The sequence below is a fragment of the Cicer arietinum genome, chromosome 7 (genome assembly GCF_000331145.2).
Source record: "Cicer arietinum cultivar CDC Frontier isolate Library 1 chromosome 7, Cicar.CDCFrontier_v2.0, whole genome shotgun sequence".
Taxonomy (NCBI): domain Eukaryota; kingdom Viridiplantae; phylum Streptophyta; class Magnoliopsida; order Fabales; family Fabaceae; genus Cicer; species Cicer arietinum.
Genome location: NC_021166.2, coordinates 46,897,759 through 46,916,944, shown reverse-complemented (window position 1 = coordinate 46,916,944; position 19,186 = coordinate 46,897,759). Strand labels below are relative to the sequence as shown.

The following is a 19,186-nucleotide window of genomic DNA, read 5'->3' as shown; positions in this document are numbered from 1 at the left end:
ATGAGTTGACATGACACTACAGTTGCTAGCAAGTCGTACACAGAGCAACGATAAGACATTTGACATTATCATTTTAAGTTTTAAATTGTCTTTTTCTCTAGATTTGGTAGATCTTAAAAGTATATGTTGCACTCGTACCAAAGTTGATTCTTCATTGAGATGAAAGTTACACAGATGTTACCTCACTAAACTTTCACATTAAAAGGTTATTTTAATGTAGATGGTTTAGATTTATTGATGTAGAATCTCGAGTCGCTAGACACAAACATTTGCAGTTGTATTTATATCGACTAACAAATGATTATTATTGTTAACATGGTCATCATCAAAATTAATTAGGGGTTAGAATCCCCAATTACTTTTGATTGTAACATACATTCCATGTTAGAAGACCAATGATATTGTTCAAGTTATAACATTTCAAATAGATTGTTCATCTTAATGGAAGTCTAAAATAATCACTTCTAAGCAAGATGTAAAGTTTCTAAGCAATTTTTGGAGCACTCTATGGAAAAAAAAATGGGAATTAAGCTTCAGTTAAGTAGTGTTAGTCATCCCAAAAAGATGGTCAAATAGAGGCACACAAGAACATAAAACAATGGGACCGCATTCTTGCTCAAGTTGAGGTTGATTACAATAACTCAACCAATAAGTTATCAAGAAATGCCTGCTGTTTCAAGTGGTATATAGCACACATCCCTATAGCCCACGAGACTTGGCTACCTGTCTAGCATTCTACCGTTGTAGATGACGAACAGAGAACAAAAGAGATCAAGAGATTGCATGAGAAGGTTTGTAAGAAAATTCAGCATCAAAATTTCAAGTATAAGGATTTTGTCGATGATATTAAATTTGCTTAATAAGATTAAATTTGCTTTATTTCAATCTATCGTTACAAATTTGATGTATCTCAATAACATATACAACAACATATAGATTTCTATATATATCAAGTTGTAACGAACAAAGCTAAAAAAATATGAAGTCTCACATTCTCACACGAGGGAGTGTCTTGTGGCTTGAAACATTGATAAACTTTATTATTTTTCTCTAGACAGCACTGGCATTCTCATGTACATGACTTTCGCTCTTGTTTTTTGTCTTCAATTTCTCAGCCAGCAACACAAGGATCAAGGATTTTGTCCGAGAATATGAAATTCGAGTGGTAACTCAATCTTTGAAAAATTGTTATATATGCTTATTTATTCCTTCTTTTTGTCAACTTCCATATTTTCTTCAATCCCATTGCTCTTTCGAACTTTTCTCCCTTGGATCTCCCACATGATCATCACTTTTATTTATTTTTATCTTTTAAAAGAGTTTGAAAAATATATTGTTTATTTTATAAAAGTTCAAACTAATAACTATAATTTAATTCTTACCTAGATAAACTTGTTTTAATTTATTTTTGTTTCTATATATCAAAGTCAAAATAACATATAAATTTGAAGAAATTTTATATTTTTTAAGTGTTGATGTATTACATATACAAAATTAACCAGCCTAAAGTGTTGGCGGTGAAGGAGAAGCAAATTTTGTTATACTTGTTTTATTTATTTATAAAAAATAGATTTACCAAAAAGACCGTAAAATAATGGATTTAACCATCTAACACGCATTAATTGATCTACTCTCGTTTCCTTTTTATAATATTTTATTATTTTACAACATAGTAATAACAAACAAAAACATGGTGAATGCATATCACAGAAATTAATGGTAGTTTGAGAGAGAGAAAAAAAAGGGAAGAGAAAGAAGAAAACAAGAAAGAAGAAAGAAGAAAGAAGAAAACAAGAAAGAAGAAAGAAGAGAAGAAGTGTGTGACTACAACACAAACTCCTATGGCATCCTCAAATTCACCATGTGCAGCATGCAAGTTTCTACGCCGCAAATGTCAACCAGAATGTGCATTTGCACCTTATTTCCCACCTGATCAGCCTCAAAAATTTGCAAATGTTCATAGAATTTTCGGTGCAAGTAATGTTACAAAGCTTCTCAACGATTTACACCCTCACCAACGTGAAGATGCTGTTAATTCACTCGCTTATGAAGCCGAAATGAGACTCCGTGATCCAGTTTACGGTTGTGTAGGTGTTATTTCTCTTCTTCAACATCAACTTCGTCAGCTTCAAATGGATCTTTATTGCGCGAAATCGGAACTCTCTAGGTACCAAAATTTAAGCATAGCGGCCACGACAGGTCATGGTCTGATGACTAATGAATCTGTCGCGGCCGTTAATAATTATCACCACACACAGAATACTACTGCAGTTGTTGGTGGTAATAGTAATGGCCGTGACCATCACTATCACCATCGTCATCATCAATTTTTTCCGAACCAACAAAATAATATTGTGAGAAATTTTGATGGTGGAATTGGGAACAACTATGATACTAGTCTTTTGGCTATGAATATATCTGCTAGCTTAGGGCAGTTCAATCAGGTTCAACACCATAGTGCTGCCGGAGGTGGTGGTGAAGACCGCCGTACTGTTAACCGCTCCTAGGGTTTCTTAATGTTATAGGTAATAATTAATGCTTTTCATTTAATTTTCGTCTGTCATCTATATATCATCACTGAATTACATAACTGCATACAAAATATGCAATCATTACATTGGGAATTTCTTCAATGCTATTCATATTATATATGTATGCCATTTCTTTCTCTTTGTTTTTCTTTAATTGGTTTCTTATGTATGTAATTTCTCATGTAGTACTATATTTTTTTTGGTATAATTAAAAAAAATTGAATTAGCCGCATAAATTTAGAGATGAAAAAAAGACAAAATTGATCCCTGTTAAGTATTAGAGACCCTAATTTGAAAATGAGTTTTATTTTATTGATCTCTAATTTCTCTTGTCATTTCAACTTTTTCTTAATAAAAATGTACTTGGTCAAATAATTTATAAAACATTAATCTATTATAATCATGATTGTAAATTGCGGTAGCAGTTGTCATTGCAATTATGCTGCAAATCTTTACATTGCAGAAAAATATAGATAAATTTTACTGAGACGGCCTAAATTACAGTTAAGTACTGTTACATAGACTTCAAAATCTACAATATTGCAGTTGCAATTGCAGACAACAATTTAAAACCATGATTATAATGCGTTATACATAAATCTGGAATATAGTCAATTAATTAAATTCTATAAAATCTAATGCATGAATTAGTAGTATATGAAAATATAAAAAAATATAAAGATTTTATGGTCTTCAAATTTAAAATATTTTAATTCAACTATGTTTGTGTTGTGTGTATGTATGTATAATCAAAAGTTTATTTATATATATTTGTTTTTGTTTTAAGGAGTTTTGGCATTATACTAGATGGAGAAAAGAAATGAACATGCAATCTTCAAATTTTGATGGACAATCAAAGACTAATGTTCATCAGTCAAAGCTCGAGTAGCATTTTATTTTAATTTTAATTTTTGTTTTATATCATTACAAAAATGTAGACAGAAAGATATATATGACGTCAATATTAAGTTATGTAGTAGCTGACCAATATTTGACTATTGTGTTTTTACTGTCTCTACAGAGAGAAGAAATAAGTGAAGAGTCCCTCCATGGAAAAAGATTATGACTATTAGCAAAACAGTTTATTATCTTCTTTTAATCAATAATGATGGTACAGTTTTGGTCAAACATATGGTGTTAATTAGTACTATACATGAGATATATCACTATTTGTTTCAAGTATTTGATTTGTTTGCACGTTAAAATTGTTTTACACACATTGAATCACTTTTTATGATATAAATATTTATATTGTATTTTAGAAAATAATATTATTTCACATAAAAAATGGTAGCCACGTTTTATGAGATATTTATGGAAAAATATTGACATTGTTGATACATAGTAATTAAACTTTTATTATTTTTCTTGTATTGTATATTATTTATTTGTATCTTCTCTATTTTAATTTGAATGTTATTTTAGGTTATTTAAAATAGATTAAGAAAATTGTAAGTAAATGAAAGAGAATAAGTATCCCTTGTGCTCCCTTTCTGTTTAATGTATTATATTATAAAAAAATCTAAAAGTATTTAGCAATTAAACAAACAAAAAAATTATTAATCACTGAGTATTAATATTGTTATAAATTAATCGTAAAATTAAATTTTTTAGAATAATGCATATAATATTAATTTAAAAGTATATGATTAGATTTAGAAAATCAGGTTTAATGAACTTTTGGGTCGTCTACTTATTATAACTCAAAGAAAATTTTAGTCCCCATTTCAATATTTAGAATTTTAATCCTTGTTTTTAAGGTTTTATTATTTTTCTCAACTAAACTTTGCAATTATTTTTTCAAATTCATTATAAATAATGTAGACTTACATTTAACTTACATAATATTGATGATTTGGATGGAAAACATTATATTTTGAAAAAAATTATATTTACATTTGATCAATAAAACTAGAAAAGGTTGTAATAGAGTTTCTACCCATTATAAACTTCAAATTGTATTGTGTAGAAAAATCCTAAAAAATTGTGAAATATGAGAATTAAAACTCTAAATTTAACAATAGAAGGTTAAAATGTTGTTTTAGTCACATAAAGACCATATATGTATTAAAATCAAATAATTAATAGACTTTTTTAATATGACGCTCATATAGTATATGATTATATAAGCTCGAATGTCTTACCTACCTAAAGAGTTACACACATTTACATATAATTTTAAATTTTAATTGTTAATCTGAGATCAAATGATTTAAATAAAAAAATTCTTATAAATTAAAATGACTTGTCATTTAATTCTAAATCGAATAGCTAAAACGTGATGTATTAATTGCACTAAATCCAATTCCATGATTATATATACCTTTTTCTGTACACCATACACGGTTGAACTAATAGAAGCATATGAGAAAAAAAATGATGATTAGACTTGGCTACAAAACAGAAGTGCATTTATAGCAATTGGTTCAAGTTGCTAGTGAGTAAAACTACTCAACAAACACAATGACACACACCCAATGTTTAATTCTCAATGCCATTCGCATTTATTAGACAGTGCCAACACTATGGACCTGTTTCTTACTATCTGAACCCCTTTGTTAATTCCATTGGGTATGAAATGAATATAGTGACTATGACTTGACCAATTCTTTTACCACCTTTTTCCTTTCTATCCTTGACTATTCCTTGTTTCTAACAATACACTCTTTTTCTTGAAGTTTGGTTTAGCATGCACGCTTTTCTATATTTATTTATAGTTAATGTATTTATATACTTTTTCCGATACTATTATAACAAAAATAATTATTTACATATTTATTAAAAAATTAATTAAATTATTATTCATTTAAATGTGAAATATTCAATTATTGATATTAAATATTTTTTATTAAAATTAAATTAAATGATAAAAATTAATATTGAATAAGTTAAAAATAGTTAAATATATTTTTTTTGCTTATAATAACAATCAAAAGAGATACATGGTAAGTCTTAAAAAGATTTATAATGTCAGTCAATCACAGCCGTTAAATTATTACAAATATTTTGTTTTTATTGTTATTATTATATTTAAAATTATGTTCATAAATAACAATTAAATTTATTTATTAATTTTAGTTAGAAATTGCAATAAATGAAATGAAGAATAAAAGAATATAAGATCAAGAAAACTATACACCTACTGCATTTCTTTCACCTTTCACATCTTTATTACATCCTTAATTATATGCTGTTTGTCCCCTCTTTCTTTTTCCCTTTTCTTTCTTCCGCTACAACCACTTCAATTGAGAAATGAAAAGGGAAAGAAGGTAAAATAACTAAGAAATGTCTATGAGATGTGACTATTCGAAGTTGTTATTTCCAGATCGTTACTTAATCTGAACAATAATTTAATTTTAATTATTGGTATTCTTTGTTTGTACTTTTTTAACATTTAATAACTTGCTTTCCGTAAAATTAAAGCAAGTATTATTTTTCTTCTAAAGTACAACTTAAGTAGTGTACATTGAGTATTTTGTGAGATTAAGTGTGAGTTGGGTAGTTGTGTCTGGCCACGATGATCAGTCTGGAGTTTGTTGTTGTATGGGTTTGAATACACTTTCTATTTATAAAAAAAAAAGATATTTGAATTAATAGTGACAAAATTTGATTTTGAACTGATTATATATTATTAAGTCCGTTTGTTTAAGATTTAGAGAAATTAATTTTAATTTTATATTTTAAAAAAATGAGTGTTATGAAAATTTACTTATAAATAGAATAAGTTTTTTAAATTTATTTGTTATCAATTAAAAAAAATAAATTTGATATTTAATAATTTAATTATTTATTATTAGAGATTTTAACATAATTAAAATCACATTTTTGTTAAAAATATATCTTTCAAAAATGAGTTTTATGAAGATAAAAAAAGTTTAGTTTAATCATTTTTTAAAATTTCATTATCTATAAAAAGTTGTAGCAAATAGATGAAATACTTAAAATTATATTTAAAATAAACTATTGAAATCAAATTTTCATTTGAAACTTTATTTTTTAAAAAATATTGTAATAAAAAGATAAAATACTATAAAAATTATTTTTAAAATAATATTAAACAAACAAGGCTATTAATTTTTACTAAAAGTGATTTGATTATAAAGCGATTTATATTTTAATATATTTCATGAAAAAGTGAGTTAATTCATATATATTTTAGGCTGAAAATCAATCTAAAAGTAAAAAATACAAATTCTAACTTTATGTTAAAATCCATTCTGAAAATAAAATTAATTATATTAAAAAATAACCAAACTTTATATTCCTTAATCTCCGATTAAAGGAGTTCTTTTTGAGCTTCAGTACTTAACTTCAATTTATAGAATGGGACCAGTATCCCTCGGTTTTTAGATATGTGCCCTGGACTTAGAAAATATTTCACAAAACTCTAATCGAATTCATTACTCGGTTGCTGTTACTGGGACTTAGCTACTACCCTTATCATTTGTGTGCCAATTCACTTGTATTTGTGTGGTTATGATAGTACTTGGTATTGAGGTAATAAAAATTGATTTTCATTAAAAATGAATTAAATCATAAATATTTATATTTAAATATATTTAGGTAAAAATGATTTAAACAATAAATCTTATTAAAAAAATTACAATTGGACTCGAAAATTAAAAATCTTGATTTCTAAAATTAATATTGACTCCTCCAAAAATATAAAAAATCATCTTTTAGCTTTTTTTGTCTTTATTTTTCAAAATCAACAAATATAAACAATTTTTAAAAAGATTTAATTGCAGTTTTAGTCTGATATTTTTACCAATTCATGAAATTGACTCATATTTTAAAATCTATTAGTTTTGATCACTTATTTTTATTTTTTAACTACAACATGTTTTAAAAAATGAAATATAATATGATAATGTAAAATGATTAACATTTATGAAATCCCAATAAAATTCTTTAAACCATTAACTTTTAATTTCAAATTTTCTTTTTTCATTTTTGTAATTGTACGTATTAATGACATGTGAATAATTAATGCATCTATATAGTTTTATATCATGATATCACATTCCACATCATTAAAATATATTAAATATATTGTTGTTGGAGATAAAAATGTGAATTTATTTGAAGATTGGAACTATTTATTTGATGAAAATATATATTTTGTTGAATATGCTAATTAACTTTATGAGTTTTGTTTGAAGATAATAATGAATTTTCTTGATTTATTTACAAAAATAAATAAATAAATAATATTATTAATATTTTAAGACGTAAATGATTAAATTTTTATTTAAAATTAAGTAAAAGATTAATTTTAAAAAATGACTAATTATTACTTAAAAATTAAATTAAAGACCACTGAATATATTTTATTTATTTTTTATGATTAATTTAATAATTAGATCCACACACATTTAAAGATTGTGAAAAAATTTGAGTTTGAATTTAAACCTCACTATATATACCAATGTTTTTATAATTACCGATATAACCTATATTTATGAACTATAGTCAGATCATTATAACTATTATTTTTAAAACTGTTTGACTTTTATTATTTATTTATATGTATACGGAGATTTGCGATTGATTAAAAAGTTAGACGGTCATCTGAGAATGACACTCTTCAACTTCATATACTTAATTATATAATAAGAAAATAAAAAACAATTGATATAGCCGGCAAGATCTCCACATGGCACTAATTCATCTTCCGAACTAAACAATTGATTCTATTCGTTTTGTCGTTTATAACACCATGATTCAATTGAACACAAGAAATAGAATCTATGATAGTAGAGTAAAGGTGGTGTGAGGGAATTGGAGAGAAAAAGAAATTATATATCACCGTTTTTATTTTTAATTTGTAATAATAATTTATATAAGGATAGAGAATACGTGGCTACAGTGATGGTGCAGGACAACATGAAAGGACGCATAGAGCGATTCGAATGTGACAGAGAAGAGGAACTCTCGTTTTTCAGGGAATTGAAGAAGCGCCAGAATGAACTTAATCCTAGCCTCTTGTTCGGTGTTTCTGAAGATTATGAATGTGACTCTAATTACGGTGTTAATGGTAATTACTCATCAATTAATTTATCATCATACTCAATTGTTTGCCTAGATTTCTTATTTATTTATCTTTGATTTCTTTGTTAAATATTTCACACTTCATTATTTGTAAATGGTATGAAAAGTGAAGATTTTTGTTCCTTACTCTATATTACTAATTTGTGAGATAGAGGGAAGGAGTATTATTTTTGTTCCTTACATATATAAATTAAATTTTATTGTTTTTTACCCCTAGATGGTAGTGTCTATATAGTATAGTACTAAAGGAAGAAACAAAATTATTGCAGGAAAGTTTTCACTCTATAAAATTCCTTCGGGGAGGAAAGAGTATGGACTTGAGCTTCTGGAAACAAATAAAAGCGACTTTGATTGGTGGGTTTCATAAATACATATACTATAGAAAAATCTTATTGATTAATAACTATTTGCTTTCATTAAAGAAAAATTATATATGACATGGAACATTTTATGTACCAAACAGGTTGAAAACACCACCAGCAACTCCTCTGTTTCCATCCCTAGAAATGGAACCCAACGCCAAACTTGTCATTCAGAAAGAGCTACCAATTGCTCACTCTATCTCAAGAGTATGTCATTCAACTCATACATTAATTTCATTATAATGATGCATATTAATTTTTTAAAGAAACAAGCTTTTATGTTTTATCACGCTCTAACTATATGAATTTGATATTTTAATTGAAGTGTTAAGCTAACTAAATGAGATGTAAAGAAAAGAAACTTGATTTTTTCATTATATTAAAAAAATGAATAAATTAAGACTATTCATTTTAACATTTTAAGTAGTGTTTTGATGAATTTAATTAAATCATATCTCATTCTCATTTACTTAATTTGAAAAGAAATTCTCTTTCAAGTATTGTCCATTAATATTAATGTAACAATCTTTATTGAAGGTTATTCTTTATTCAAAGCAAATATAATGCATAGAAAAGATGTAATATTAAAAGTTTAATATTGTAATCTCAAAGACATGTTCAAATCTTTTTACAATAATAATATACAGAGCCTAACTCTAACATTTTAGATGGTCATTTCCCTTGAAATGGACTTTCATGCTTGCATATAATGATGGGGGAAATCCAGTCTCCCTACAAAATATTCTATTTATTTATTTATAATTTAAATTGTTTTCTTTTTATAAATTTGTCAATTATACTTTTTGAAATTTGTTAAATACTTAACATGTTCTTCTATATAAACCTAACAAAAATCCAAAATGGATGACATAAAGTTTGGTTTTTCAACACAGGCACTATTTGCAAAGAGTGATGTGGAGACACTAAAACCAAAGACAAATCAAACAAACTCAACAAAATCATCAAAACTTCCTATGAGATCTACAACACCAAGTCATAACAAACAAAGACCAAACATCATTAAAAACACAAATGAACAACAATTAGGCACTCACCCTACCACAACCAACCACATCAGTAATTTCAAAAAAGAACATGATGCTACCAACAACACTAAACATTCCAATCCTCTAAAGAAAGCCAACAATTTTGATCATTTCCTTTCTTTGAACCAAAAGAAAAATGTTGAACCAAATGAAACACAAAGGAAGCCTAGAATTAGAGGTGTATCTCCATCAGTGAAACCAAAGGCTTCAGATATTGTAATAGAACTCTCAAATGAAACACCACAAAATCTAAGGACAGATAAAAGGTCAAGTTCAAGTACAAGAGGAAGAAGTACTACTAGAGCATCTATAATTGGGGGGTGTCAAAATCAAGATCCTACTCCAAAAGCATGTAGACCATCAAGGTCACCATCACCAAACATGTCTAATAAGAATGGTTTGAACTATTTAGACAGAACACAAAAGAACATGAAGACACAAAAAGAAACATTTTCTCTAGCAGCTGGAAGTAATGAAAGTAGATCATATTTTAAAGGAAGTAAAATGGTAGAGAAAGTGGTGAATGCTAGAAAATCAAGTATCAATCATATAGACAGAGAAACAAAACTAAAGCCTATTAAACATAAGGTATGATTATTTTGTCTCCTTTTATATTATTAAGTTTTCAGTGTAAGGAAATACAATATTAATCTATTTATCATTTTACACAAATTAAAAGTTTATATAAATAAAAGAGTGAGAATTATGTAAAGTGAAATATATTGAATTACAAATTGTGTATGTAATATTAATTAGGGGTAACTCTGAAAAAATATATTTAACATCTTAAAATTGAGAGTGAAAGTTATTTTGGGAGATTTTTATTTTTAAAAATAAGTCACTTATAGGATGGGGAGTATAAATTACCAATGTATATTATTTGCTAATAGAATTGGCCAAACAAGTTTTTAACTTTCACCTTTTTATCTAAAAAAATACTATAATTCATTTATCTATTGTTTCAAATGATAACACAGGAAAAATAAGACAAGAATAACTTACAAGTGGTTCTCCGGCAATGTTTCAGACTGTTTTTCTGGAACGAACTACTGTGGCAAGGAATTTTTGTAATGTGCAGAAGATCATAATATAGGTTTAAATGTTCTTATTATTTATATATAACAAAATGAGACATAAAAACACTCATTTTGAGATGTTATGTACCGTTTGGGAAACTTGATTTGTTGTTGACTAGCTTATATTCCATATGTAACAATAACCGATGAATTATTAGTATAATCATTTTTTTTCAGTTTACTTTTATGTTTTAGTTTCTGATTCGTTGTATTATGAATTTTGAAGTATTTTGATCGTTTCTTGTAAGAAACAAATATATATTCTGATTTTCAATTTTTTCTTATTCTATCTTCAACGGAACTTTCACCATATAATTATTTAAACATATTAGTTAGTTAGTTATATAAATAAAATACAAATATTAATTATAGTTGGTATAAAGTAACTAGATATCTAATAAAAATCAGTCAAATTCTTCGAATCTCCCTCAATTTCTCATCTCCATTTCAAATATTCATTGTGTTTTTGACATATCTCAAATCTTTAGAGTTATAGGCTACTATGTGTTATGGAGTTTTAAAGCCACCTTAAAAAAAGATTGGTTTGTGTTACAAATCACGGGAGGATGAAACAGATAGAGATTTATTTAGAAAAAATAAGTGTGAGAGCTTCATAAAAACTAAAAATTTCTTCAATTATTTTATATTGAATAATTAATAAAAGATAATAAATAAGTACATAAGATGCTCTATAATGAAGAATTAACAAACTAACTCACAAATTAATAACAAATACTAATTAACTATTGAGAGTTGTAACTAACTCCTAACACTTACAAATTTGCTTATTTTAGTGAACACCAATTATCAAACTCTATCAAAAACTCAAAATCTATTTTGTATCAATTTCAACCGATGCATCTATGACTTCAAAATAATACAACATAAATCTTCTCTGTTTAGTTCTTTTTGAAACATCTATGACTTCAACTGAAGAAAGATTGAACTTTCATTTCTTTCTTTTTAAAAAAAAAAATATATATATATATTAATTTTTTAATATAATTGAAATGTTATACTACTAGTTTCGTAAAAAATAAGTCGAAAATTTAAGTCTAAAAATACATTAACGTCGTTATAAAAAAAATACTGGTTGTTTTATCGGTTGATTGAATCATTTCCCATTATGATTTACTCACAATTTTGTGAGAAAATAATACAAACTAATAAAACTTATGTGTGGTGTTTATTTTCTTTTGTGGACATTAGTGTGGTAGTTGTTTTATATAGCTTGACTTGGTAGCCAAGACTTGATTCAATCAAATTGATTGCCTTTTCTTTCTATTTTGTGCAATGTTAACTTGGCATTTAATTGTTTTACACATATTAAGTGAGAGAAAAAAAATGGTAATTTTATTAATTATTGGTGTATTACCATTATCATAAATGTAAAATATTTTTTCTTTGTGAAAATGCAAAAATAAGAATAATAACTTAAGAAGATTGCTCGTAGTATTAATTAGATGAGACAATAACAAAATAATTAAAGTTAGGTTAAAAACTAGAAGTGATACTCTTTTTAATACAATTGTTTGATGTAAACATGATTATTATATTTTGGGATAAATCATAAAAGAAGTATAATTTTTATAAGCAAGAATTTATGTGGAAATTAAATTGAAACACAAAATAGGACATAAATACAATATTTTGACATTTGATGAAAAAATAAAACATGATTCTCACTGTATTTTATACGGTATTATATTTGTGTCCTATTTTGTGTCAAATTTTTTGTTCCAATAACATTACTCTTTTTATAATAATAAATATAAAATTTCAATTCCCAAACATAAGCAAAAAAAAGATATTTAAAAAGTTGATGTATCTACTCTTAATTTTTAACTATACACATCAACTTTTGCTTATATTTTATTCTGGAGGGAATAGTTTCTCTCCAAAAATATAGAGTTGAGGTCCCTTTCTCTCTCTATGAGAAAGTTCTCTTCTTTTAACAGTTTTTTATTGTAAGTTCTCTCTATGAGAAAGTCTCCTAGTTAGTTTCGACTCAATGTTATGAGTGATGTTAAACTTAGTTTAGTCTAGATTATATGGTGTGTGTATGTATGCTTTGTTGATTCTCATTCTCTAGCAAATGTTACGTGAATAAGAATGAGTTCATAAAAAAAATATTTTAGCATATATAAGCTTTGTTGCATGTTTTTTTGTTTATAGCATGTTGCATGTTGTTTTTGTTTATAGCATGTTCATATTGTATTGAAACACTTTAAAAACTTTTTCTAAGTGATCTTTAACTTTGTAAATAGACGTACTAACTTATGAATCGACTTGCTTATATCAAAATATGATGTCCTAGGATTGTGAATAGATTCATCTATTGGTGGTGAACTAAGATAAATTGTTTGTATTACAAAAAAGATCACATTCAAAGTTAATAGAGGAAAGCCACCACTCAAACCATTATCAACCATCCATACAATTTCAGAGTTGAACAACAAATTTGACATGTCCCAAGGCATGTAATTGTTATTCAAAATAAGATATTTAAAGTGAGTTAAAAAACTCCAAAACATGTAAGACCTAATAGATGTTTATGTGTATAATCAAGGAAGACGTCTAAGTTCTGTATATTGCAATATGAGTAGTTCAAGTTGAAAATGAGGAATCCAACGAGGATCAAAATTAAAGATGAAAAAGGGTGAACTCAACCCCAAATGTTTTAAATTGAAGAGTTTGAGAAAAATTCGACGGGTTACAACTCTAGAAAAAGAATTGTCTCTAACACCCATCACCTCTAAATTTGAGAGTTTCCCCAAAATTTCAGGAAGACTACCAATTAATAAATGCCCTGTAAGATTTATATATTATAGGCGTTCAAGTCGTTCTATCCAATCAAGAATAGTTTTATTGATCATATTGTCTCTCAAATTTAATGAATGCAGGTTTTGAAGATTTAGTAAAATTTTGGGTATTTTGCAATGAAAACGATTATCTTCAAGATTCAAATAAGAAAGGCTACTTATATTGAACAACCAAACAGGGAATTCAGAGAAGAAATCATTGTGAGAAAGATCAAGATATTCAAGTGAAGTGAAATAGGCATACTTAATAGATGAACTCACGTTTTCAAGTAAGCAACCACTCAAATTTAACCTAGAAAGCACAGGACGCATTGTCAAAATTTAAAGTCAATGAGCTTCCTGGTGGAGATTAGTGGAATTCAGGTTGAGATATTCTAAGGATGGTGATAGAGGAAGAAGTCAACTCAAGTCATCAACAAAAAGATTCTCATTTTCAGACAAATCAAGACGAACAACATTGGATTAGTTTTCGCTTTTGCGATGAGTGTTAACTAATGACAAATGTTGACAGTCGAACAACAAATGTATACCTTTGAAGTCATTGTTGCTCAGATCCACATAGTTCAAAAATTCAAGCTCAAACAAAGAAAGGTGAAGTTTACCTGTCAAGCAATGGGTTTTGTTCTTGTTGTTGCCAATTATAATGACATCATATGTAGTACAATGGATGTTGAGATTTGTGACTACCATTGATGTCATACTTAAATCTTCTTCATTCACAACAATCTTCTTCACTAGACCATATTGACTACACACTTGATGGATTAATGAGATCACGTTTAAAGCAGAGAAGCATTTGTTTGTCCTTTTGATTGCAAAAAGCCTTTGTCTCACATATTACTATATTGCATATGATTACAAATGACAATAATAGAGAGAGAGGTGAATTTTCAGGAGTTGGAGTTCCTGTTTTTTATTGTCTTTTTCCTTTATTAATATCCTTTGTAAGATATCTCTCCCTTCAGTCTCTTATTTTTCTCTAATTATTTTTTAATCTACTTTTAGTCTTCGAAAAATAAGTAATAAATAATGATGAATTAAAAAAAATCGAAAACAAATTTCGGATGCTCTATTATAGAGACATGCTACCACGTCCGAAGGAGGGGAGCTTAAATAGGATATGGCCACGAATTTTACAATTAAGAGGTTTTGTTTGGGAGCAGTTTGTTACAAATAAAAACAAAGATAATAGGTTTATCAGAATCCTAATATCCTATTAACTAGGGGAGCTGGTGGATTAGATAGTACAGATAGAAGATTTAAGTCACATTCCTATTTAATTGTTAGAATACTTTACTACACTTATGATTAGTTTGTAATCAATTTTATATTGAAGGAATTAAAGGTAGAAAGAATAAGGAATGAAAAAAAAAATCACTTTATTTCTTCTGTCTTAAGTAACTGCATTAGTTTGTATTATATGTCAAACACATGTTGATGAAGTTATTGTAACTAACTACTAACAACCTATAACAACTTCCAACTAACTTCTAACTATCACTTTGAATTACAACTTTAATAGTATCCCTAACTCATAGTGGTTAATGGCATTACTCTTAGCTTCTCCTCATCTCTTGAAATTTCAATTTATTCAATGACTTTGTGAGAATATAAGCTTTCTGCTTGCTTATTCCATGTGCAATAGGATGTTTGGCTAAATCTATTATTGAGTTATTATCAATCAACATTCTTAATGGCCCTTCATTTCTCAATCCCATCTTTGTCTTGAATTTTGCCAGCCACAAAGCTAGACATGCTCCCAACGATGCTACTTCATATTCAGCCTCACATGAAGATAAAGCTATTATGCTTTGCTTTTTTGAGCACCATTAAACTGGCGTTTTGTTTACCATAAACACATAACACATAGTGCTTTTCCTATGATCCTTGTCTCCACACCAATCAACATTTGTGTATCCTACTAATTCAGCTTCACTTTTATTTGAGCTTCTAGGGTATAGTAGACCATACTTAGTAGTTCCTTTGATGTATCTCAAAATTTGCTTTACTGCCAAATAGTGAGGTACTCTTGGTTTTTTCATGTATCAACTAATCAGTCCTACACTGTAAGATATGTTAAGCCTTGTATTTTACAAACACATCAATAATCCTACCAATTGTTTGAATAATATGGGATCAATAAGTTCATCTCCTTCTTTTGACAACACCATCCTAGTTTCTGATGGAATGTTAGTGCTATTGCACTCTTGCATATTAAATCTCCTCAATACATCATTAACATACTTCTTTTGGTGCATGAATACTCGTTTTCTCATAATGACAAACTCAATTCCAAGGAAATATGACAATACTCCCAAGTCTGATATCTCAAACTCTTATTTTATTCTTGTCTCAAGTTGTGCTATTTCAGCTTCATCACATCTAATCACTAATAGGTCATCAACATAAAGATATATTAGCAGTGTAGGTAAGGATGCTGACAATTTAACATAGACTCCATGTTCATTCACACATTTTTCAAACTGTTGTTACAAGAGAAATATGTCAATTCTCTAATTCCAAACCCCAAGTTCTTGTTTCAAGCCATACAAGGCTTTTTTCAGCATGTACACAATGTCTTCATTTCCCTTTATTTTGTATCCTTGTGGCTGCTTTACGTAGCCTTCTTCATCTATTGGTCCATTTATAAATATTGACGTTGCATCTTGTTGATACATGGACCAATATTTGTAACTAGCCATTGACACCACAAGCCTCACTGTCTCAATTCTGGCAACTGATGCGTATACTTCATCAAAATAAAGTCCAGACCTTTGTAGAAATCCTTTTGCTACAAGTCTAGCCTTGTACTTTGCAATCTCACCATTAGGTCTCATTTTGATTTTAAAGACCCATTTCACATCAATTGGTCTTTTGTCCATAGGTAATGTCATCAGTCCCCAAGATTTGTTTCTTTCAATAGAATGAAGATCCTCTTCCATTGCTAGTCTCCAATTTAGATCATTGCTAGTCTCCAAGTTTTGTCTTAAGTTTTGGTCTTTTGATTAATTCAATTTTAAATAAACTCATATTTTCATTCTTTATTTGATGAATTTGACGTTGTTGGAGATGAAAATATGAGTTTATTTGAATATTTGAGTTATGCATTTGATGAAATTTGCATTATATTTAAGATGATAATTAATTTTATGGGTTTTATTGGAAAATTTTAATGAATTTTTTGAATTTTTGCAAATAAAAGGATAACATTGTTCATATTTAAAAACATATGATATCAAATTGTCACTTAAAATTAAAATAAATGACAAAATCGAAAAAAAAGAAATACAAAGATAAACGACTATAATATTAACTGAAATGAAGTTAAAGGATTGCGGGTGCTATTTAGCCTTTTAGATATAATTGAAATGTTATACTACTAGTTTCGTAAAAAAATAAGTCATAAATTTAAATATAAAAATACACTAATGTCGTTATATAAAAAATAGTGATTGTTTTGTCGGTTGATTGATTCAGTCCGCAATGTGATTTGCTCACAATTTTGAAAGAAGATAATACAAACCGATAAAACTTTATGTGGTGTTTATTTTCTTTATTGGATAATAGGGTGGTTGTTTTATATAGCTTGACTTGGTAACCAAGACTTTTCAATCAAATTGATTTTCTTTTCTTTCTTTGTTGTCCAAAATTTATTGTGGCATTTTATTATTTCATATAAATTAAAAATATATATAATAAAACAATGGTAATTTTATTCAAATATTCTTATTAACTATTGGTGTATTACAATTATCAGAAATGTAAAATAGATAATTTTTTTTGTTGTGAAAATACAAAAATGAGAATAATAATTTAAAAATGATGCACGTAGTATTAAGTAGACAATGATTGAACTTTGATTTCTTTCTTTGTTTTTTTTAAAAAAACTATATTAATTTTTTAATATAATTGAATGTTATTTTACTAGTTTCGTAAAATAAAAGTCGAAAATTTAAGTCTAAAAATACATTATCGTCATTATACAAAAAAAATAGTGATTGTTTTGTCGGTTGATTGAATCCGTTCGCATTTTGATTTGCTCAGAATATGGAGAGAAAATAATACAAACCGATAAAACGTATTTAGTGTTTATTTGCTTTTTTGGATAATAGTGGTGATTGTTTGATATAGTTTGACTTGGTAGCTAAGACTTTTCAATCAAATTGATTTTCTTTTGTTTCTTTTTTGTCCAAAAACTATTGTGGTATTTAATACTTTCATATAAATAGCTCAATTGGTAATGAGACTGTGTGGAGGTAGTACTTATCTCCCAGGTATTAGACTCGAATCCCACTGAAGGCAAAAACTCGCTATTTTCACTGTGTAGATAGGGGACGAGAAGGTCGTGAGGTAGCACTACCGATAACGGTAATGGCTGGGGTGCCTCTATACATTCTCACTACCAATTGAGCTAGCAGCTCAATTCGTAGTGGGAATGTGTGGAGGCGGTACTTATCTCCTAGGTACTGGACTCGAATCCCACAGAAGACAAAAACTCGTTATTTCCACTGGGTGGATAGGGGGGAGAGAAGGCAACACTATTCTCTTTGAACTATCAAACATCTTCATTTGGCCATGCTCCATCTTTGTTGAGTATCCCTTCTCCAGTAATTGTCCAAGACTAAACAAATTATTCTTCATGTTTCGTTCATAAACACACATTGATGAAGCCGTTGTAACTAACTACTAACAATCCATAACAACTTCCAACTAACTTCTAACTACCACTTTGAATTACAATTTCAAAATTAATTATAAATAAAATCTAAGCCCTAAATTGATATTATTTTTTATCAGATATTTTAATTAGTTTTTTAATTTCTAATAGTACTCAAGTATTCTCATTTGAGTTATCTTCAACAATAAATCATTTTTGTGATGATGACTTTTTTTGTTGAATAAAATTTATGTCGAAGGATTGTGCTTGAGTTATTGAACATTTACAAGTGAACTTACATCAAATCTACAATCATTTGGATTCAAATTTTTTTTTACCACTAAATCAAACTATTGGAATTCTAATACAAGAACTTTAACAAATAAATAAAAAAGTAAAATGTGTTGCTATTTTGCTTAAATTTTAGAAAAAATATGTAACTCTTTGGTAGCCGCAACGACTTATACCTTAAATTTTATTTTCTTTGTTTTTTTTTTAAAAAATAACTATATTAATTTTTTAATATAATTGGAATGTATACTACTAGTTTTGTAAGAAAATAAGTCAAAAATTTAAGTTTAAAAATACAATAACGTCGTTATATAAAAAATAGTGATTGTTTTGTCGATTGATGAATCAGT

The 19,186-nt window shown here is 27.4% G+C and overlaps 2 protein-coding genes and 1 pseudogene across 4 annotated transcripts; 2 read left to right on the top strand and 1 right to left on the bottom strand.

Annotated features, from left to right (window-relative positions):
* Positions 1-605: 605 nt before the first annotated feature.
* LOC101510654 (protein ASYMMETRIC LEAVES 2) lies at positions 606-3,744 on the top strand. 3 transcript variants are annotated; one of them, XM_073370935.1, is made up of 4 exons: positions 606-791; positions 1,116-1,165; positions 1,711-2,525; positions 3,319-3,744. In XM_073370935.1, the coding sequence occupies exon 3, from the start codon at positions 1,842-1,844 to the stop codon at positions 2,505-2,507; it is 666 nt and encodes a 221-aa protein (XP_073227036.1). In that variant the 5' UTR covers positions 606-791; positions 1,116-1,165; positions 1,711-1,841; the 3' UTR covers positions 2,508-2,525; positions 3,319-3,744. The 3 variants fall into 3 exon arrangements, with proteins under 3 accessions (XP_073227036.1, XP_073227035.1, XP_004511083.2); XM_073370934.1 differs by lacking the exons at positions 606-791; positions 1,116-1,165 and having other exon boundaries at positions 1,650-2,525; positions 3,553-3,744; XM_004511026.4 differs by lacking the exons at positions 606-791; positions 1,116-1,165 and having other exon boundaries at positions 1,650-2,525.
* A 4,370-nt stretch (positions 3,745-8,114) lies between these two features.
* On the top strand, positions 8,115-11,247 carry LOC101511185 (uncharacterized). Its single transcript, XM_004511028.4, has 5 exons — positions 8,115-8,568; positions 8,852-8,936; positions 9,046-9,151; positions 9,838-10,578; positions 10,968-11,247. Exons 1-5 carry the CDS (start codon positions 8,403-8,405, stop codon positions 10,974-10,976), a joined length of 1,107 nt encoding a protein of 368 aa, XP_004511085.1. The 5' UTR covers positions 8,115-8,402; the 3' UTR covers positions 10,977-11,247.
* Positions 11,248-13,004: 1,757 nt separating this feature from the next.
* Positions 13,005-14,798, bottom strand: LOC101490545 (uncharacterized; annotated as a pseudogene).
* Between the last annotated feature and the right edge of the window lie 4,388 nt (positions 14,799-19,186).